The 19,855-nt window shown below is 48.4% G+C and overlaps 1 protein-coding gene across 1 annotated transcript; it reads left to right on the top strand.

Annotated features, from left to right (window-relative positions):
- The first annotated feature begins 156 nt into the window (after positions 1-156).
- Positions 157-11,724, top strand: UBFD1 (ubiquitin family domain containing 1). Its single transcript, XM_065892606.1, has 7 exons — positions 157-400; positions 585-914; positions 1,804-2,012; positions 4,642-4,707; positions 4,869-4,974; positions 8,789-8,871; positions 11,343-11,724. The coding sequence occupies exons 1-7, from the start codon at positions 376-378 to the stop codon at positions 11,451-11,453; spliced, it is 930 nt and encodes a 309-aa protein (XP_065748678.1). The 5' UTR covers positions 157-375; the 3' UTR covers positions 11,454-11,724.
- The last annotated feature ends 8,131 nt before the right edge of the window (positions 11,725-19,855 follow it).

Raw genomic sequence — 19,855 nt, 5'->3', positions numbered from 1 at the left:
TTCTCCGTGCATCACTTCCGGGGACTCCTCCCATCAAATCCGCTTCCGCCACAGCAGGCGCAACCCCGCCCCTTAAAGGCGCAGGCCCCCTAGCCTACAAGCCCACGCCCCCTTGCATGACTGCGGTCCCACTCAGCCTCTAGGGGGCAGAGTCCAGCGAGCGGGCGATTTCCCGGGCCCGCCCCCCGGGTTCTTGAAAGCTAAAGCGTGGCAGGGGCCGGGCCGGGGAAGCGGAGGAGGCGGGTCTCCATAGAAACCTCCACCTGTTTCCGGCCAGGCTGTGCGCGATTAGGGGCTGTTACCGGGGCCAATCTCAGCCAGCTCGCCTTTTCCCGGCGGCCTCTGCGGGAGCGGTGGGTGTTGTACACAATCATCATGGCGGCGGCCGGAGCCCCGGATGGTGAGTGTGGAGGGGGTGGCGGGCGCCTGGGTCGGGCCGAGGTGAAGCGGGAGCCCCTGGGGGATGCGGCCTGGCGCGGCGGGGGGAGCAGTCTGGCTCGGGAGCGGCGGTCCGGCGGCGCCCGGGCAGAATCCGGTCCCAGGCCCAGCCAGCGGCGAGCGCCCACCCCCTAACCCCCTTGCAGGCATGGAGGAACCGGGCATGGACACGGAGGCCGAGACCGTGGCGACCGAGGGGCCCGCGCGGTCCCTCAGCTGCTTGGAGGCCGAAGCCGCGGCGGGGGCGGCGGCCGAGGACTCCTGCGCCGCGCGAGGCACTCTGCAGCCTGCCCCGGCCCAGCCCCCTGGGGACCTCGCGGCCCAGGCCTCGGTCAGCAACGGCGAGGACGCGGGCGGCGGCGCGGGCAGGGAGTTGGTGGACCTGAAGATCATCTGGAACAAGACTAAGCACGACGTGAAGTTTCCCCTGGATAGCACAGGCTCCGAGCTAAAACAGAAGATTCACTCGATTACAGGTAATCCCCGTGGCTCTGACAGCCTTTCCCACTTCACCTACCTAGTGTTGACGCTGTGCTAGGCACCGCGCTGGCCTCTTTCCTTGCATCAGCGTTCTCAATGCTCACAACAGTCCTCCCAAGTAAGTAGTAATGTGCCTGTTATTCAGGTGGGGAAAATGAGACCCGAAGTCAGAGCTAGTCAGTGGCTGAGCTGGGATTCAAGTCCATTTCTGACTCTTCGGCCCAAGTTTCTAATTCGTGCTTCTAACATCTCTAATAAAATGACCTAAGGCGCTTGTGAAATTTACAGCTCCTAGGCCCTTCCCCCTGGAGATTTTGATTCAGTGGGTCTGGAATGTGGCCAGGAATTATTTTTAGCAAATGCCTCAGGTACTTCTAATAAGGGAAGTTTAGGAAACACTGTTTTTAGCTCTCATGCTGGTCCCTTCACAGATGCTCGTATTACTTAGTTTTTTCTTATTTACAGCAGTTTGCCATCTGAAATGATTTTCTTTTTACATTTTCTGCACGTATTCTGTAAGCTCCATAAAAACAGAAACCTTATTGGTTTCTATGTCGCTGAGGTTTGTGGACTCTCACTTAATACTTGAGTCACAAGATGGTTGAGGAACAACTTGGAATGAATAATAGCTGATATTTATTAATCAGTTATTAAATACCAGGTGCTGCACTAAATGCTCCGTATTTATCATATCTTAGTCCTTAAAATGAGTTTATACAGAAGGTACTATTGTCATTACTCTTATGAAGTTCTGGAGGCTCAGAGAGGTTGTGAATTGCCTGAGTGCACAAAAGTAATTGGCAGTAGAGCAGTATTCACTTTCGGGTCTGTTGTGCAAGAATGTTTTTCGTTTCTTCCTTTCACTGTCCTCTACCTTTTCTCAAGGTCTCCCGCCTGCCATGCAGAAAGTCATGTATAAGGGACTTGTCCCTGAGGATAAGACGTTGAGAGAAATAAAAGTCACCAGTGGAGCCAAGATCATGGTGGTTGGCTCCACGATAAATGATGTTTTAGCAGTGAACACACCCAAAGATGCTGCCCAGCAGGACGCAAAGGCCGAAGAGAACAAGAAGGAGCCTCTGTGCAGGCAGAAAGTGAGTCTGTCGTGTGATTGTTGGTCCTGGGAAGTGTGAGGCTTTGTCCTCTCAAGCCTAGGCTGGTTGTATCCTTTCTAGAATAAGCTCCTTTTTGGACAGGGCCCATGATGGAAATTTATGGCAGCAGTTGGGTGCGGCTGGCTGTTGAGTGGAGGTGACAACTACCTGAGATTTGCATCTTTGTCTCATCTGGCGGGTCAGTGTGTCTCAAGTCTATCTACTTTAGGATAAGGCCTTTGTAAAGGCAGGCTTTAGACCAGGTACTAAAATGAAGCAGATGTGGGTTTCTCTCCTATTTAGTGCCAGAGAAAAATGCCACTGTTGGAATTAATCCTCCATTTTACACAAGTGCTTGCATTTGTTTTTTTGGCTTGTGGCTTCCCTCACGCCAACAAGCCCTTTTCTGGATAGGCATGGAAATCAATAGCTTTCAGAGGTTCCTCTAAAACTGACTGTTTCAGGAAGCCAAATGAAGCTGACTAGGAAGATAACTCTGCTGATTTTCTTTTTTCCCTCTTCCTGGTCTGTGAAATGGCCTGAATTTTTACATGCTTTGTTGGTCATTTTGGATGGAAGAGATCCAGCCTGTTTTGTGCTCATTGTAGCCATTCGGATTCTTTTTTGTGATTGGGAAAAGTAAACGTGTTTCACTGTGGAAGGAACTGATTGGAAGAACCATCACTTGTGATCTTATCACCCAGCTAACCCCACTTGTAGTTATGGAGTCTCCTGGCTACTCTTAATGTGTTCCAGGAAAATAGATATTCTCAACTTAATCTGTATCCTGAGGAGAGTAAACCAACCTTGACCAACATCAGTTTCAGTGACCTTAGGCACCAAGGCACATGGCCAACAGCGTGAGAAGGACACAATTTTCTGTTACAGGTCCGTAACCCCTTATATGTGCTTCCAGAACCCCAAAAGAGTCTGAAAACCCAAGTGCTTTTATAAATTTGGCAGCAAAACCTGATCAGAATTAGTGTGAATAGTCATGTTTTGCCCTCGAAATATTAACATATTTGGTAACAAGGTACTATCCTAGACTCCACAAAGAATATTATGTAGTGTAGTTTAAAACTGTATTACGAAAAAAAAGAAAAACTGCATTTCGTGCATAAAATTCTTAAAAGTTTTAGACTTTATAAAGTACAAAACATTTGTCCTTAGGGTTTCAGATAAGAGGCTGTAAACCTATATTAACATCTAAAATGTGTTTATTTGGACACTTTTGCCTCTAAATATGGGATGATAATGTCTTGTAACTAAATGAGTGCATTTCCATTTTCATATCTTCCCCTGCCACAGTGTATGAATTTGTCAAATAGGAATATGTCAGACATGAATGAGCCTTCCCACTGGTTACACCCTTGGAGCATAACATGCCTCTTAAATACAGGTTTTGAGTTACTAACGGTAGCTTAACAGGCTTTAGAAGTGTTCTCCACAGTGAAGGGAAAATTCTTCAAAAGGTACTTGTGAGGTGTGAGTCCAGTTAGGCTTCTAATCCACGCAGCTTTGTTCCTGATGCCGGTTATGAGGCATAACGTGGCCTACTGAGAGGGACCCGTTCTCCTGGCTTTTCATCAGCTTGCTCAAGAATCTAGGGCTGATATGTAGAGTGGCCTTTTGCTAGTAGTCTGGCAGTGTTGAGTTTATTCCTGCCAGAGGGTTTCCACCATGCCGGTGCGGGTTTAAGCTGGCTCTTGGCCACCTGGTCCTTAATTTCGATTAAATGTTTACCCTCTACCCACTTGTTACCCTACAGTTCTAGCTTGACCAGACAGTGACTGTACCTGTAAAGCCACAGATGGAGAGGAAACAAGACTCAGGCATTTGGGCCAGACAGAAACAGTTTTAGGGGGCCATGAGCCTAATTAGAACCCTTAACGAGCTGCTTCAGACTCCTGAGGTGGGAGTGGGGTTAGAGACTTCTTAATGTCAGGCTTTAGAGTTATCAGCATTTCTCTTTGGAAATGTGGCTCCTGAGCTTTCTGTTTAGCTGGGGTTGAGGGTGGGGTTATGGGGAAGATTTGTGCAATGGACTGAGTCTCCATTTGTTGAAGGAGTGCCCCTTCTAGGGCAGCTAAGCTGATTATCAGCATCCTTATAGGTTTCTCTGGGAGTTTAAGTTGACAGAAACGGCTGTCCTGTTTTGTACATGCCAGGAGAGCAAGCACCCTTTGTGGCTGTCTTATCTTGATGTTTATTAATTCTTTCAGTGGTGATTTCGGGGGAGGGGGAGAAGGAAGTAGAGTTTATTTGAATTAGCAATCTGGAAATCCTGATTGCTCTAGAGCTTTGATGTCTAATGTGGTAGCCACATGTGGCTGATTAAAATTCAGTAATATTAAGAATTCAGTTCCTTACTCATGCTAGCCACGTTTCAAGTCCTTAATAGCCACAGGTGACTCATGGCTACTGTTTTGGACAGCATAGATAGAGAACATTTCCATCATGGAAATTTCTCCTGGACAGCACTGCTCTGTAGTGTCAAAGGACCCATATCTGTAGTCACAAAAAGCTTTTGAACCAAAACATTAAGGCTTTCTTTTCTCTTTTTCAAAGAGGTAATAATAGACCAAAATGCAGTCAGCTGTTTCATTTAATTATCTCTTCTGACTTATAGCAACACAGGAAAGTATTGGATAAAGGAAAACCTGAAGATGTGATGCCGTCTGTTAAGGGTGCCCAGGTAAGCCGAACTCCTTTGTGAGCATTCTGAAAAGGAACCAGGCTCACCTTCTGACTTCCCGAGGTTCCTGCAATCAGGTCCTCGAGTCTTGTCCCGTCTTCTTTTCCTGTCTCGCCTTGTTTCTGGTTCCTCCCTCTCTTACCATGCTCTTGTGTCTCCAGGAGCGCCTGCCAGCTGTACCCTTATCTGGCATGTACAATAAGTCCGGGGGAAAAGTGAGACTTACTTTTAAGCTAGAACAAGACCAGCTGTGGATCGGCACTAAAGGTACGGACTGCTCTCACCTCTTCCTGGCTCACTGCCTCTCGTACCCTGCAGGGCGTGGCCTTGGGTGCAATTCTGCTCCTCATTCTGAAATCCTTCTCCACTGTGCTTTGTGTGCTCCTGGCTTTCAGTTTTGCTTTTTGATGCTCGCCTTCTATTTGGACCCTCTTCCCTCATTCTTTTTAGTCTGATCTCAGGACCAATCCATCAGACATTGGCTCTTCAGTTGCAGCCAAAACCAGAGGTTCCAAACGTGTGGCCTTAGGGCCAGGTCTAGTCCACAGACAAGGGTTTTATGAGTTTACACACAATCTGTGAAAATCGGGAGGTTTCACTGGATCTGATTTTTTTTTTTTTTTTTTTTTTTTGTGCTTCTCTTGAAAAGAAGCAAAAGATCTAGCCATTCTGGACCTGCATTTTCACATGGCAACGATCAGACGGAGCTGAGCAGTGGTTTCAGGGGGTCCATGCTGTAGTCCTCACTGTTTCATTTATCTTTTATTGTAGCCAGCTTTATTAATTTATGTCACCTGCCTGGCTCCTGTAGATCAGAGTTTGCCCCTGTACTAGGGACCTGCCCCTCCTTCCCTGCCTGGTTGCCCTCTGCTTCCCCGCCCCTACCCTGCCTGTGCCTGTGAATCAGGCTTGCTTTTTGCTGGGAAGTGTCTCTGACTGTCCTCCCTCTCCCTTCCCCCAGATGGTTCAAAATCTTGTCAGTTACATTCCAGAATTATCTGTGTCCCTTTCTTTGCCACTCTGTTGTGCCTGTTAACTCCTAGCGTCTCAAATTTTGGTCTGTTAAAGCAAATTAACCTATATCCCTGCCCCATCTGGGATCTCTTTTGTCCTGCCCATCTTCTGTACTGGTTTTTCCTCACTGGTTCCTGTGCTCAAAAACCTTGCGCTCTTTAAGGCCAAGTTCAAATGCCTAAACACAGTGTCCCGTATTCTCAACGATGGGGCCCAGTTTAAGTTTCTGACCTCACTTCCTGCCCCACTTGCATTGTTGTGCCCTACGTACTTCAACTGCATCACTCCCTGAGCTTCCCACCGTGCTTTGCACAGCTCATGTCTTTGCTCATTGCTGTGCCCTTACCCAGAATGCCTATTTCCCATTCCTGTTGTTAACAAAGTCTTCCGAGGTCCTACCTAAATGTGCTCTCCTAATGAAGCCTTCCCTGATATCTCCCCCACCCTCCAAATGAATTGCTGCCCCTTCTGTTCATAGAGAGCCCCGTTATATCCGCAGAGCACTCATTACTCTCTGACTTGTCTGTTCCCCTGTTAGATTCCTGGAGGGAACCGAACATGCCTAATTCACCTGTTTCTGGCCAGCACTGTAGGTATTCAGTGTTCGAGGTAAATGGTAAAGAGAAGTATAGGGGATCTCATCGTCTGAGGTTACTTGGTTTCAGAGACAGGCCATTTAGTATGGTTCTGCTTAAAATGGGACCAAAGTTTTATGGAAAATAATTGGAGTAGGGGTGATGGGGAGTGAGATTTTAATCATGTGAAATATGAAAATCTTTCTTGTTTTCAACCCTATCTTGATTCTTAAAATGAACAAAGACTGAAATGGCCAAAATGCTTGAGTTTTCTAACAAGTTTATGATTCCTTGCTATAGTCTTCATTTCACTTTCGACTCTAACTGCATGGGCAAAGCAAGTTGTGCATAATATTTCAGGGCTTTCCCAGCATTCCCAGGGGCCTTTGAACCCTTTAGCAGGTCATTCTCTTCTGCAGAGCCTGTCACATCATCAGTTTTTTTTAATTGTGAGCTGCCCTGCCTCTGTCAGGTCGTCACTTATTCATGACCTTGCAGGTGATTTTGCTTAGTTCTCCACCATTGCATTGACTTGCTGAGAGCCTGCCTCTTCCTAGGCTTGCACTTTCACTCGGGCAGCCTAATGGGAGGCAGGGGCTAAGGATGCTGGCCCAGAGGGTGGGTGCAGGCAGGGGAGCTGGACGAGGACTAAGTGTGTCAGTGTTCGTTGGTTCCTCAGGGAGTGTTTTCAGGTTATGAAGTTGTATAGGAACCAACATCGTAACTGCAGGGGCTAAAGAGAACCTCCCACACGTGAGTTAGAGGTTTTATTTCAGCTTGTAGGAGCAGCTGCCTTTCTGCTTTGGCACAAAGGCAGAGCTCTAGAAGAATCTTGATGTATCAGGGCTTCAGAGCTGTTGAGAGCCGCATTACTCACTAGCCTTGTTAAAGAGCCTGGCTGTGAACATTCATGTCTTCAAGGGTTGACCAAGACCGGGCTTTCCATTCCCACCCAGACTGCTGTGTCAGTGTACCTCAGGCTTTCTTCTCACTTGGGAGCCCAGTAGTCCTGTCACCTGGGTGTCCTCAGCACTGTCCGAGGAGGACAGCTTGTTCTGGGAGTTGGCTGCCAGCCACTGGCTTCATCTTTCTGCTGACGTGACCATCCCAGCTGCTAGTTGGCCTCTTTCTCGATGGGGTGCTTTACCGAGTGGCACTCAGGGGCTTCTGCGGTAGCGTGTGTAGAAGGCAGCACTGACAGCCTCAGGCCCAGTGGAGGGGGAAGAACGAGCTCCAGGCAGGAACTGGGACCTGTGACCACGTGGAGCCGCCTCGGGGGAACATGTGCCCTGCTCGTAGGGAACTCGAGTCTCTAATCTAGCTGATTGCTGTCGCTCAGGAATGTGGGCCCAGGATTGTTGAATCTTCTGTGTTTTCAAGAGAAGCCAGAAGTTCATATTTTTGCGTGAAATCTCTGGACAATTCAAAATGGCTGATGTTTTTAAAAGTTTCCATCTTAAAGATAAGTGCTGGTCAGGTCCTACCTGTGGGTCACTGTTTTAGAGCCACTGAAAGTCAAAATCTGAATGAACATCTTCAGGTCCCATCTCCTCATCCCCATTTTTCAGAGACCAAGGCCCACAGGATGGAAGTAACATGTCTCGAGTCACCAACTAGACGACAGGTCAGGGCTCTGAGTTCCTGGTTTGTTTTGTCAACTTATTCGTTTTCCAGATTTTGCTTTCTGCAAAGCCTGTAATGAGTTTTCCAGCTTGGTTTCTCCATGTGCTGAGAACTCCTCCCTGAGGTGTCTGCTGCTTCTGGGCGGTGGCTTTGTTGTGTAGGTGCCCCCACCTCTCCTGCCGCCAGCCCTGTCCTGCTGCCCTCGGCTCACCTCCAGTCTCATCTCACTCCAGGCATCCCTCGCTGCCTCCTTTCTTACCTGCCATCCTTAAACTTGCTGCAAAATGTCTTCTCACCCCATGTGATAAGTGGCATTTAGAGTGTTAATCGTAAGAGGTTATGAATGCTCTCAGAGAACTTCTTCAAGTGTGTGTATTTGGAGGGGTGGGGGACCAAGGGAGGGAATGGGGGGGAGGGTGAGTGAGCAGGATCAAGGGATAGAAACTGGTCTTAAAGCCCCAAGCATCCCCCTTCCTGTACAAGTCACAGGGGCATGCAGTTGCCTCTTTTTGGTCCCCTTGGCTATCCCAGGTGCCAAAGACCTCAGCCAGGGCTGGGCTTGGCAATAAGGGTGCAGAGGAATTTCGTGGGTGTTTACTAATCATCAGACGTTACAGGGTAACACCAGGCAAGCTATACCTCTGCTCTCAGAAACCTTTAATATACCTCTGTCAAGTCCAGTTCCCCATTTGCTCCTGAGAAGTTCCCAACTCCCAAGCAGGGCTGGAGGTGCACTGACCAGATCTTTCCCGTCGTCCCTAGAGGGTGGGGAGAGATTCCCCCAGCCACCAGCCCTGAGGAGGGACTACTGAGTCACAGGAGTAGAGCAGGGGGGCCTTTAATAATCACTGTAATCCCTCTTAACTTAGAGCGGACTGAGAAATTGCCCATGGGTTCCATTAAAAATGTGGTCAGTGAACCTATCGAAGGACACGAAGACTACCACATGATGGTAAGTAGCCGGCGTGGCCTGGCCCTCCCTAGACTCCTGCTTCTGCTCCTCCAACAGGGGATGGATGTTTCACTGAGGAGAGTACTCAGTGTTGAGAAGACGCGCAGGGTTAAGACCCTCATGTTGTCTTCCCATTCTTAGAACTTATTCCGTGACCTATTCCTCGTTCTGTTTATTTTGCAAACCGCACCCCGCCCCCAGCAGTTTAAAGGGGAGACACTTTATCTCTGCTGCATCTCTCATATCTGTAATGTTTTGTTTTTAGACCAGGAAAATAAATATAAAGAGGAGGTTAATGGCTTGTGGGTCTTCATTTTAAGTTTTGTCTTGCGTATGACACAAAACCTCCCACTCGCCTTGGCGTCTGTGAGGGCACCAGGCTGCCCCTTTCTGCAGTGATGTTGCTTATCCCAGAGGGCAGCCCTCGAGTGGCCGAGGACCCTGTGGGGAGGGTGGAGTCTGTGACCTGGTTAAGCAAGGAGTTGTGCTCTAAAGAGAGCGGCTGCTCTTTCCCAGACAGCACGTCTGGAGGCATTCCCCAGGTCTGCAGAACAGAGCAGGAGTTCCGTGGCGAGACTCCCCGAGCAGCTTAGGCAGACACCTGTCTTCCCAGCACTGTTGAAGGGACTGCTTTAAAAAGGAAGTTCAGCCACCTTGCTCCGAAGTTGCTGTGCCAGGGACCTGAGCTGAGCGGTGATAGGGTGCGGGCGGGGCTGCCTCCCTTGCTCGCTAAGGAGGTGACAGTGATGTAGCCACGGCGGCGGCGGCCCAGCCCAGGGAGGAGCAGGAGCCAGTGGTCTGAGCTGTGGGTTGGCCTCCAGGGTTCACGGCACAGGGAGGTGTTGGGAGGTCCGGGAAAAGGGGATCTCGAGGTATGGCGGTTCTCTCTGGGCAGATGACAGGTCCCCTGGCTCTAGGAGGTCAGCCAGTCGTGTCCCCTCTGCTGCCCTGTCGGGGTCTGTCAGCTCAGGGGCTTCGTCAGGCCATGGCTGGCCATGCAGCCCTGGGTGCACAGCTCATGGGTGTCCTCCGGGCAGTGGCGACGATGACATGGGCTCCTTTCAGGCCCTCGGGCGGCCCTTCCGCCCCTAGTCTCTGTAGTCTTTAAAGGATTGCAGGTGATTTGTTTTGCCTGCTCAGTGAATTTTTCTGTTTTAAAAGTTGGATTTTAATATTTTCAGTTGGGCCCCTTCACTCCCTTTCGAAACATCTGTCTCACCAGTTTGACCCAGTAGGGTTTGCAGTCCCAGTTTTCAGACAGCCTGGGAAGAAGGATTTCAAACAAGTAGAGTGGACCATTTTGGACATCTTTTAAGGAGGTGGTGTGGACGGCTAATGCCTTTGTATTTAGTTTAAATGCTGATCTCTCTCTGGAGTCATTGCTGGCAGAGGTGGGTTCTAATCGCCCCCTTTCTTTTCTAAACGCCATTAAGTAGCACCTTGGCCTTTGTCCTAATGAGAGTGTTTATTTCCCTCTTTGCAGATGCCATCTCACTAGCTAGATTCACAGGTCACCTTAGAAAAGGGGGGGAATGTCACTTTAGAGGAATGTTAAAAAGCATAGAAAAGGACTGAGAGTACTATAACAAACCCATATATCCATCACCAAGAAGTGACTATTGTAAATATTTTGTAACTTGTTTTCAATCTTGCTTTAAATAAAAGAAAATATACCAGCAGTGAATATGTCCCCATTGTCTTCCCCTCCCCCCATTGCCATTATCATGATTTATCACGTGGATCCTTCCCATCTCTGTGCATTTATTTTCACGTATATCCATGACCAAGCTACAGTATTGTTTTGTGTTTTTTCAGTTTTCATAAATGGTATCATGGTATGTATCGTTCTGCAACTTGCATTTTTTTGGTTCGACATTACAATCTGTCTGTATTAACTCTAGATCCAGTTCATACCTTGTAAAAGTAAATCTAGTATTCATACGAGTAGGTCACTTTTAATTTTGCGTTCCCTTACTGATGGATATGTAGGTTGTTTCCAGGTTTTTATCATTTCTGACAGTGCTGCTTTGAACACTCATGTCTGTTTCCTCCTGCATGTGTGACAGTTATCCTAGGGCAGTGGTTCTCAAACTGGTCTCTAGATGGGCAGTATTACATCACCTGGGAACTTGTTAGAGATGCAGATCCTCAGGCCCCGCCCCACCTCTCTGGAACCAGGAACTTGAAGGCCTGGAGCCCAGCATTCTGTTCTAACAAGCCCCCAGCTGGCTCTGCGGCACGCGCGAGTTCGGGAACCACCGCTTTAGGATCGGCTGTGCTTAACTCTCCCACCTTTTTATGTTTTATTTATCCGTTTATTTTTGACAGGAGAATGCTCCCCATGTGCACAGTTTTTTTTTCCCCTTCCCCTTTTAATTAATTCACTTCTCAGCCCTCCCCTTGTTTGTTGTGCTGTCTGCTCAGTCTCCCGACCTCTGAAGTACCGCTTGGTTTTCCTTTTTCCCTTCCAGGCGTTTCAGTTGGGCCCCACGGAAGCCTCTTACTACTGGGTGTACTGGGTTCCAACTCAATATGTGGATGCAATCAAAGACACTGTGCTGGGGAAATGGCAGTATTTTTGAAAGCACTTTCACCTCTGGCCCAGGAGACTGACCCAAAGTGAAGGACATTGCTGGGAGAGGCCTGCAGCATCCCTGGATTTCAGAGTTCTGGAACTTTGTTCAAAAAAAATCTATATCCAATCTAAGGTGATGTGGTGACTGAAGCCAGAGGTGATGTACTTTCACCATTAGCTTAATTTTAACTTAAAATCACCAGTTCCCTTTCTTGCAGTCAGCTTCATACCATTTTTAAAAGTCAATATGGTGGAAATCAATAAATCTGAATTCTGAACATGTTGTGTGGAATACTCTTAAGTGTGTTTGAGAGTAGATCTACCAATTTTGTTTAGAAAGCAATGATCAAAAGCTTTCTGGTTTCTTTCTTTTTTTTTTTAAGTGATTTCACCTGAAATATTTTCATGACTCTTTGGTTGCAAACATTTGGACTGCGTTGTGATGAGTTGGGGTGGGTTTTTCCCTCTCTTATATGAAATTGTATGCAGAATGTGGGGTTAGTAAGCCATATTTCTCTGTCCATTGATTCAGAATGAATTCTTTCCCTTTTTATTTTCCCACTTCCTAGATTGGAATTTATGTTTTAAAAACCCAAAGATGTCAGTTCCTCCTTTTGTACCTCATCACCACTTCCTTTCCTGGCTTCCCTCCTGCCACGCTGCTGCTCGTGAGCACTAGGCGGGAGAGGAAGAGCTGTGGGTCTAGTCGGGGTCGCTCTCACTGGCCTTGGTGATTGCCGAGCAGCAGAGCGTGTCCCAGTGGCTCCTGTCTGAACGTCTTGCCCTTTGGGCCCCGATCTCTGGGGAGATCCGCTGCTGCTTTGACGGTTGTCTGCAGCCCTCACTGATTCGGCTTTGAGGCCCAGCCTGGCACAGGTGTGCCTGGGTATGCCGACAAAGACCTCTTTGAGAGGAGCCAGGTGGAAGCCAGTTACACAGCCCTACAGCCACAGACCCAGATCCTTCTTTCCTTAGAAGTTTCGAGAAAGTCTTCAGCAGTCCAATGATTCTTTCAGTTACGCGTCTCCATTGGGTCCTTCTGCTCATGTGTTATGTTCAAGTGTCCTTCATCCCAGGTTCAGAGATGCTGCCTTTCTCAAGAAGAAGACATCTGACCTAGTGGGTTGGCCGATGTATTTAAACATCGAAAATGGGATAAATGGCTTTCGTGATTAGCTCTCCCTCTTCTGGTTTTAGCCCCTATGTTCTTCGTCCACGTGAAGTTCTGTTGTCTCCCGATGGCCTGGTTGACTCTGGAATGAGGGACGGTCTCTTGGTGAATGATACCCTTCGTGCTGTTCGCTGTTGCCCTGCTGCTGTCTTTGCAATTCTCGTCTCACTGGTGCAGGCCCTCATAGTAAGGTTTGGCGAGAGATGTTCCAAACTTCACATTTTGGATTCTAGACTGTTACCCCTCATTCTGTGAAATGTATTAGCATGTGTTCGCCTAAGATGACTATTCCTTGTGAGCCAGTTTATGGTGATATTCTGCGCCCTTCCCTTCTAAGCTGTAGTTCAGGAATCCAGCCCATCCAGACAGACTCTTGCTTTTCGTGGTGTAGTCAATGCCAAGTTATGCATCTGGGCAGGAAAACCTACTGTTGCTTTTTTGGGGGGCCTAAGTATGTATGGGAAGTGTGTAGTGTTCAGGAAACTGCCTGGTTTTCATCCTTGAAAAAGGAGCAGTGACTAGCTTTTCTGTCCTCGTTGGCCCGCAGCTCCTGGAGAAAAGAGTGCTTCTTTGCTTCTTGTTGAAGCCTCCCTCTGCAGTTGACAGGCCTACAGAGGAAACGGTCACTTAGCAAGAAGAGCGTCACCTCAGTTTGAATACTGCCCTTTCTGTTGGCCGGCGTCCCTGTCCCGGAGGCTTATCCTGACAGTGCCACACGCCTGCTTTTGGTCTCTTGAAGCACGCGTCTCCGTCCCCAGACTGGCCGCGTGGGGCTGCTCTCTGAGGCCCTTCCTGCCAGGTCTCCTCACTTCCCCAACTTGTGCGGCTGCCCGTGCCACCTGACGCCCCTCCCTCCCGGTGACAGCGTGTGTCCCGTCCGTCTCCCTGCTCCCCGAGGGCCAAACCGCCTCTCGCTCAGGCTGGTGTCATCTCAAGACAGGACCAAAGCCTGTGTGAGCCTTTTCATTTTAAGTAAAATGGTGCTTCTTTTCCTTACTTGGAGATATATAAATAATGTAAATGACATCTTTTCATATGGACCTGTCTGAGTGTTGCTTTACAGAGCTCACTAAATCTGCTGGAACCATCTTGGGCTCTGGCTCCCGACTCCGTGGAGACCTTGCTGGAAGCCCCGGAGAGCCGAGGGGGCGGCACCAGGAGCCGCTGGGAGGAGTGTGGGGTGTACAGCCGTGCCTGGGTCCCAGCAGTGCTCACTGGCTTGTCGCTCAGCCCCGTGAGTGGTCGCTTCATCATCCTCTTACGGGCCGGGACGTGCTGACTAAACCTGGGTTAGCAAACTGAGACTCTGTGCCCTTCGGGAGCCCCACGGTGCTCATCTTTCCCTCAGGATGCGTTCTGGGCAGAGCCCTGGCTGTGATCCCCTCGCCGCGGCCCGGGGCGTGCGTGCAGGGCAGGGTGGCCGAGGCTGCTGCTTTCTCTCGGGAGGTCGTGCCGGCGGTCCCCCTGCAGGGCTCGCTCGTTCGCTCGCAGGCAGCCTGCCTTTCCTTCCCTCCCTGAGGCGACTTGGCAGGATAGTGACAAGCTTGTCCCTGCGCCGCCTGGCCCCTCAGCTCTGTTCCGGTCAGTCCAGTCAGAAAATGTAGAAAGACAGTCCCGACACGTGCTGGAACTCTTTGGTATTAAGTATTTTAATTGATGACGGGCCTTTAGCAAGTAGCATTAGCTCTTTTTAAATGAAGTCGAACTGAACTAAGGATGCACTTTCTCCGGAGTTGCTGCTTTAGATTACAAGGGCCAAGGAAACTCACTTTGCCACGTCTCTGAAAAGTTGCCGTATTTCAGCCGGAAGGGGCTGCCTTTCTTCTTACTCTCACTCTAACCACGTGCCTAGAGGAGCGGTCCTGGGCTCCGCACTTGGCCCGCCCTCTTTGCCGGGGGCAGGGAAGGGCGTGGGGCGTGGGTTGGACCCCGGGTGCCAAGGGCCACGCAAGGGCGGCTTGCTTTCCACTGCATCCTCTGAGGGACGCCTCTTTCTCTACTTGCCTCTGCTCATGCCTGTTGTCTTGGGAAAAGATGGTCCCTTTGTCTTAAGGCTTTGTGAAAAAGTCATCTCCAGTTAGGACTGGCCCCTGTTTCCTTCTTAGAGGGGCCTGGTGGCCTTTTTGAAGTTACAGGCGGTCAGGAGCCCTCCAAAGCGCGCGACATCTGGCAAATTTACCTGCCAGGCTGGGTGGTTCTACTGCTTTCTGAATTTCTAAGAATCTCTTCGTTTCGTAACCAGTTCTGCAGAATTATTTGACAATATATATAAGTACCATGTTTTCCTTGTGGTGTACGCTCTGTTCTGGTTTTTGTTTTTAATCAAATGCCTGTTTGGGAGGAGATGAACGTATTTAGTCTTATTAGATTTGCGCTGCTGGATTTTTTTTTTAAGTGTAACCTTGACTAGCTGTCTTATTGTTTATCCTGTAAGATTAGTCTATCAATTAAAGTTTGATAATTAATTGCGTCTCCTTTTCCTTCCAATTCTTCACGCGCCTAATCTGTACTGGGGATTGACCAACATTTGGAAATGAGCCCAGAGCCATTTTTGGCCAGCTGTGATGTACCATGTTACCGTCTTACTTATTTGGCGTATAAGTATATCCAAGTTTGTTCCTGCTGAAAATAGTTGATAAAGGGGTTTGACTTGTTTTACATTGTGTTAGTCAAACTACCACCTCGGCAGTCAGCCACGTCCCTGTTAGGGCTGTTCTCCTTGGCCCGGCCCCCAGGCATTGGAGGGGAAGCTGCCTCCCAGCCCTTACGCCTCCCGCCTAGCGCCTAGCGCCTCGCGCCTCGTGTGACTTCACTCTTCGAGGACATGTTTGGTGAAACACTGAGATGGAGCTGTAGCTCTAGCCTCAAGCTACAAAGACCCAGGAGGAGGGGGGGAGATCTGTTACCAAAAATGGGACAAAAGCAGAATCCTTGGCACAAAGAGTGACTATAGTTTGTCAGAACTGGTTTTGACCCAGCACCATTCCCACTGGAACCCTCTCTTCTCTTCCCCTTGCGTTGTAAATGTTCCTGAAGGTTCTGGTCTCACTGCCCCTTCCTGGCTCTTTTCCACTTTTCCAATACCTCATAATCCTGAAACAACACTGTTAGATTCTTAAGCCTCTGACTGTTATATGGGAGGGAGGGACGGGTGGGGCTGTGCTATATGTTGCCTGCTGCCCACCTACGGAATCTTCGGTCTGCACAGAGGGTACTTCTGGACTCTATCCCAGTTCTGAACTGTTGTTACTGTAGGCACCTTAAAACGAATAGGATGATTGACCCTCCTAAGATGGAGAATGAGATAAACTCCAGTCTGAATTTCTTACCATATTTGGCGGGGTAGATATCTTGGCATTTTCTCAACTGTGGGTAGCTAACAACACTTTCTACAACAGGACCCCACAGAACAGACTGTCATTAGGGCAGGAGGCAAGGACTTCTTCCTGCTTTTGCCCGAGCGGTCTGTCTAGCCCATGCCAGCTGTAGGAAGTTGACGTGCTTTCCACCCTGGAGGTCTGTGCCAACACCACCCGGCTGCTTCCAGCTGGGATTAACCTCTGGCTTTTCCAGTTCATCAAGGCTATTTTTGTTCTGAAGCCTTGTTAGCCTATCTTATTCTACTGATAGAACCTTTCCTACTCTTCACCGCATTTTATAACTCCTAGCTCTCAAGTTCCTTCTATTTTTACCACTTTCCTCCATATCTAATTTCAATCCCTTGCTGTCTTTTTTGTTTTGGAAATTTTCAAACCTACAGAAAGTTGAAAAATGCTAGTGACCACCCCATGCTTTCACCTGGGTTCATCAGTTGTTAAAATATTAACTCCATTTACTTTCTCTCACATACTTTACTTTGCTGAAGCATTTGACAGGCATGCAGACATCATGACACTTCACCTGTGGATATTTAAGCAGCATCTCTGAAGAATAAGGCCATTGTTATACCTAAGTATGACACGTTACCTCACCTAAGAAAACTAACATCAATTCAGCAATATCATCTAATATACAGATGATATGATATTAGTAATATCACCTAATATATCTTCTAGAACTGTTCTTTCCAATCAATAATCCTTATGTTTTTGAGTCCTTCTCCCAAGTCTTGTATTTTTTTTTAAATGGCTGTTTTCTCTCACTTTAATCTCCTCCCATATGTTTTTAATCTTAATTTCACAGTGACCCCTACTCTCTTTCGCTTCCCGTCATGAGTCTTGTACTGTATGTTACTGCAGCTTCTAGAGCTGGGGTTCAGGAGGAGGTTGTCAGGGAGCTCGCGCCCCCGCTGGGTAGAGTCCCCTTGTCTTCTGATCACTCTGGCTTCCCTCCCACATCTAAGTCTGAGATTTAAGGACTCCAGGGGTCCGTGACTGAGGACTCTTGGTTATTGGTGACAAGCCCAGTTCACATGAATTACGCAAGAGGGTTTGGCTCATGTAACCAGAAAATCCGGAGTGTCAGACCCAGGCCTGTGCAGGTGCTTCAGTCTCCTCAGGCGCCTGACCCTCCACCTCCTGGCTCTGCTTTGTTCTCTCCTGACTTAGCTTCTACCAGACTTGCAGCCCCAGGGGAAAGAGAATTGTTTTCTTCCGCAAGAATTCCAGAGTAGAAATACCACACAGGGCTCTTATTGGCTTGTTACTCTGCCCTCCACAAACACACAAACATAATAACCTTAGTGTCCGAGACGTGTTAGTTGACTTCCATTCATTGTGAGTCTGGGGCTTTCGGGTGAATACTGCGGACTGTAGAAAACAGCAGCTGTGGCAGACCACCCAGCAGGGATTGGACGTCTTGCTATGTGCCAGGTAAATCACTTGGAAAGGACCTTCTTTAGGGCTCTAGCCTTGGTGAAGAGTGGGTTCCTCTTCTGGACCCTCTCTCCACGGGGGACTTGCTCTTAAATACTCTGCCTGCAAGTCCCGTAACGTCAGCTCCTTCACTGAGTCTGTCCATTGGCAGGCAGTGGGTCAGATTACGCACACGCGTTACGTTGTCACCACTCCACGGTGTCCCTCTTGTCAGCCCCACTTTACCCATCGGAGGAAACTTAGGCTTAGAGAAGTGACTTAGCCAAGGTCATATGCTTGTCAGTGACCAGGGCTGTGATTCAGAACCCAGATTTGCCTGATGCCAGAGTCTGTGCAGATGCTCGTGGTATTGAGAACTTAGGAAAGAACTTGGCTACTTCTTGTTTTGCTTTCATACTTTTTCTTCTTTTCTCTCCCCAGTTTAACGTCTTAAGGGCACTAACTTGTGTTTATGACTTGTTTTTTAAACTTCAACCCTTGACATTATTGCTTGGCTACCGTTTAAAAAACTAAGACAGTAATACATGTACTTGATAGAGAAATTTCAAGGGGTAAGTCTCACACAGTTCTCCTAGTTTCTCCACCCCGGCTCTTCTGAAGGAAGTAGAATTCACTTTAGGCTTAAGCACTAAGAGGCCATCTCACGAGTGGAGGGTCAGTCATTCCCACGTAAATCCCTTATCAGAGGGAGAGGGCGTCCGCAGTGGTAACTTCGCAGTAGGAGGGAACAGGCCCAGGCAAAGCATCTCACAAACACTCTGACTCCAGCCCGGAGTTTTTCTTGAGATCTGGCTCATTATCTGTCATCTGCTTGGGTATCCCACAAATAAATCCATCGTCCCAAACTGAAATTATATCCCTCTTCTTTTTTTTTTTTTTTTTTGCGGTACGCGGGACCCTCACTGCCGTGGCCTCTCCCGTTGCGGAGCACAGGCTCCGGACGCGCAGGCCCAGCGGCCATGGCTCACAGGCCCAGCTGCTCCGCGGCATGCAGGATCCTCCCGGACCGGGGCACGAACCCGCGTCCCCTGCATTGGCAGGTGGACTCCCAACCACTGTGCCACCAGGGAAGCCCCCCTTTTTTTTTTATTCAACTTTTTGGCTGTGCCACGTGGCATGCAGGATCTTAGTTCCCCGACCAGGGAATCGAACCCACTCCCCTGCAGTGAAAGCATGGAGTCTTAACCGCTGGACCGCCAGGGAAGTCCCTGTCTCCCTCTTCAATCTGACCCTCCTCTATTCCCTGTTTCAGACAGCAACTCACCCAGCACCAGTAGCCCAAGCCATAAGCTTGAGAGATACCCTAGACTTAACTTCCTCCGTCATCTGACCAAGTACTGCTATTTTTATCCCGAATATTTTTGCAGTCCATCTCTATCCCATCCTCCAAATCTGCGTCTTTCTCTTGGGTTCTTCTAGTAACCAGCAGACTCATCCCCTCCAGTCCACCCTCTGCCGCCAACCGCTGAGCTCAAGTATAGCTGCCCGTGTCTTCCCTGCAGAAAATCCTGCACCCACTGCCAACAAGTTCCTTACCAGACAGTAGGGCCCTCCTTCGTGACCTGATCCCGGCCACAGCTTGAACCACAGGTCACCCCACCCATGAGTTCACGCTCCAGCCATATCCCTGCCTGAACAAATGACACCTGTGCACACGGGGCGCTTCCATGTCTCCTGCCCTTGCCATGGGGCTGACCCTGCAGAGCCTTAGAAACTGCTCAGGCTTCACTGCCCGGGAACGCCTCTCCCGAGCCTCACTCCTCAGCTTCTGCTGAGCTGCTCTCAGTTTTCACAGATTTTTAATACTTCTGTTTTTCGTTTATTACACAAAACATGGTATTTATAATTTAGAAAATACTGATTAGTGAAAATAAGCCAGTTATTTCTACCACGTGGTGGTAATCTTTAACATTTTGGTATGTGTTTTATGGAAATGGAATCATGCTGTTTATAGTCTCTTTTCACTTAAAACACCAGTCTTTCATTGTGTAAAATTATTTCTATTTAACCAATCCCATATCGTTGGATATCCAGTTGTATGCCACCAGTATACTTTTTGTTACATGTATGTGTCATGTTGAATTTTCTCTTTATTTTGACAAATTTCAAACAGGATAGTTGACAGCAGTACAGTGAACGCCCATATACATGCATATATACCTGTCAGCTAGTCACCATTTGTTAAGTTTTGCTACTGTTTTTTTCCTGAACCATTTGAAAGTCAGCTGCAGACATCTTGATGCTTCAAGATGTATTAAATATGCATCTCCTGAGAATAAGGTTAGTTTACTACATAATACTGATTATATCTAAGAAATTTAACACTTGTTTTATCACCTATGTAGAGTTCAATTGTCCTCAAAATGTCTTTAAGTTTTTTTTCCCCAAACCTTTCAAGCTTCACATTTCCCATGAAGTTGATGT

This window comes from Phocoena phocoena, chromosome 15 (genome assembly GCF_963924675.1).
Source record: "Phocoena phocoena chromosome 15, mPhoPho1.1, whole genome shotgun sequence".
Classification (NCBI taxonomy): Eukaryota; Metazoa; Chordata; class Mammalia; order Artiodactyla; family Phocoenidae; genus Phocoena; species Phocoena phocoena.
The sequence above is the reverse complement of the archived record's forward strand: the minus strand, read 5'-3'. Positions and strand labels throughout refer to the sequence as shown.

Excerpts from the sequence above, each read along its gene's own strand:
- UBFD1 (XM_065892606.1), top strand. The coding sequence starts at position 376 with ATGGCGGCGGCCGGAGCCCCGGATG. Across the intron at positions 401-584 it reads GGCGGCCGGAGCCCCGGATG|GCATGGAGGAACCGGGCATG; the intron begins GTGAGTGTGGAG and ends ACCCCCTTGCAG. Across the intron at positions 8,872-11,342 it reads ACGAAGACTACCACATGATG|GCGTTTCAGTTGGGCCCCAC; the intron begins GTAAGTAGCCGG and ends TTTCCCTTCCAG.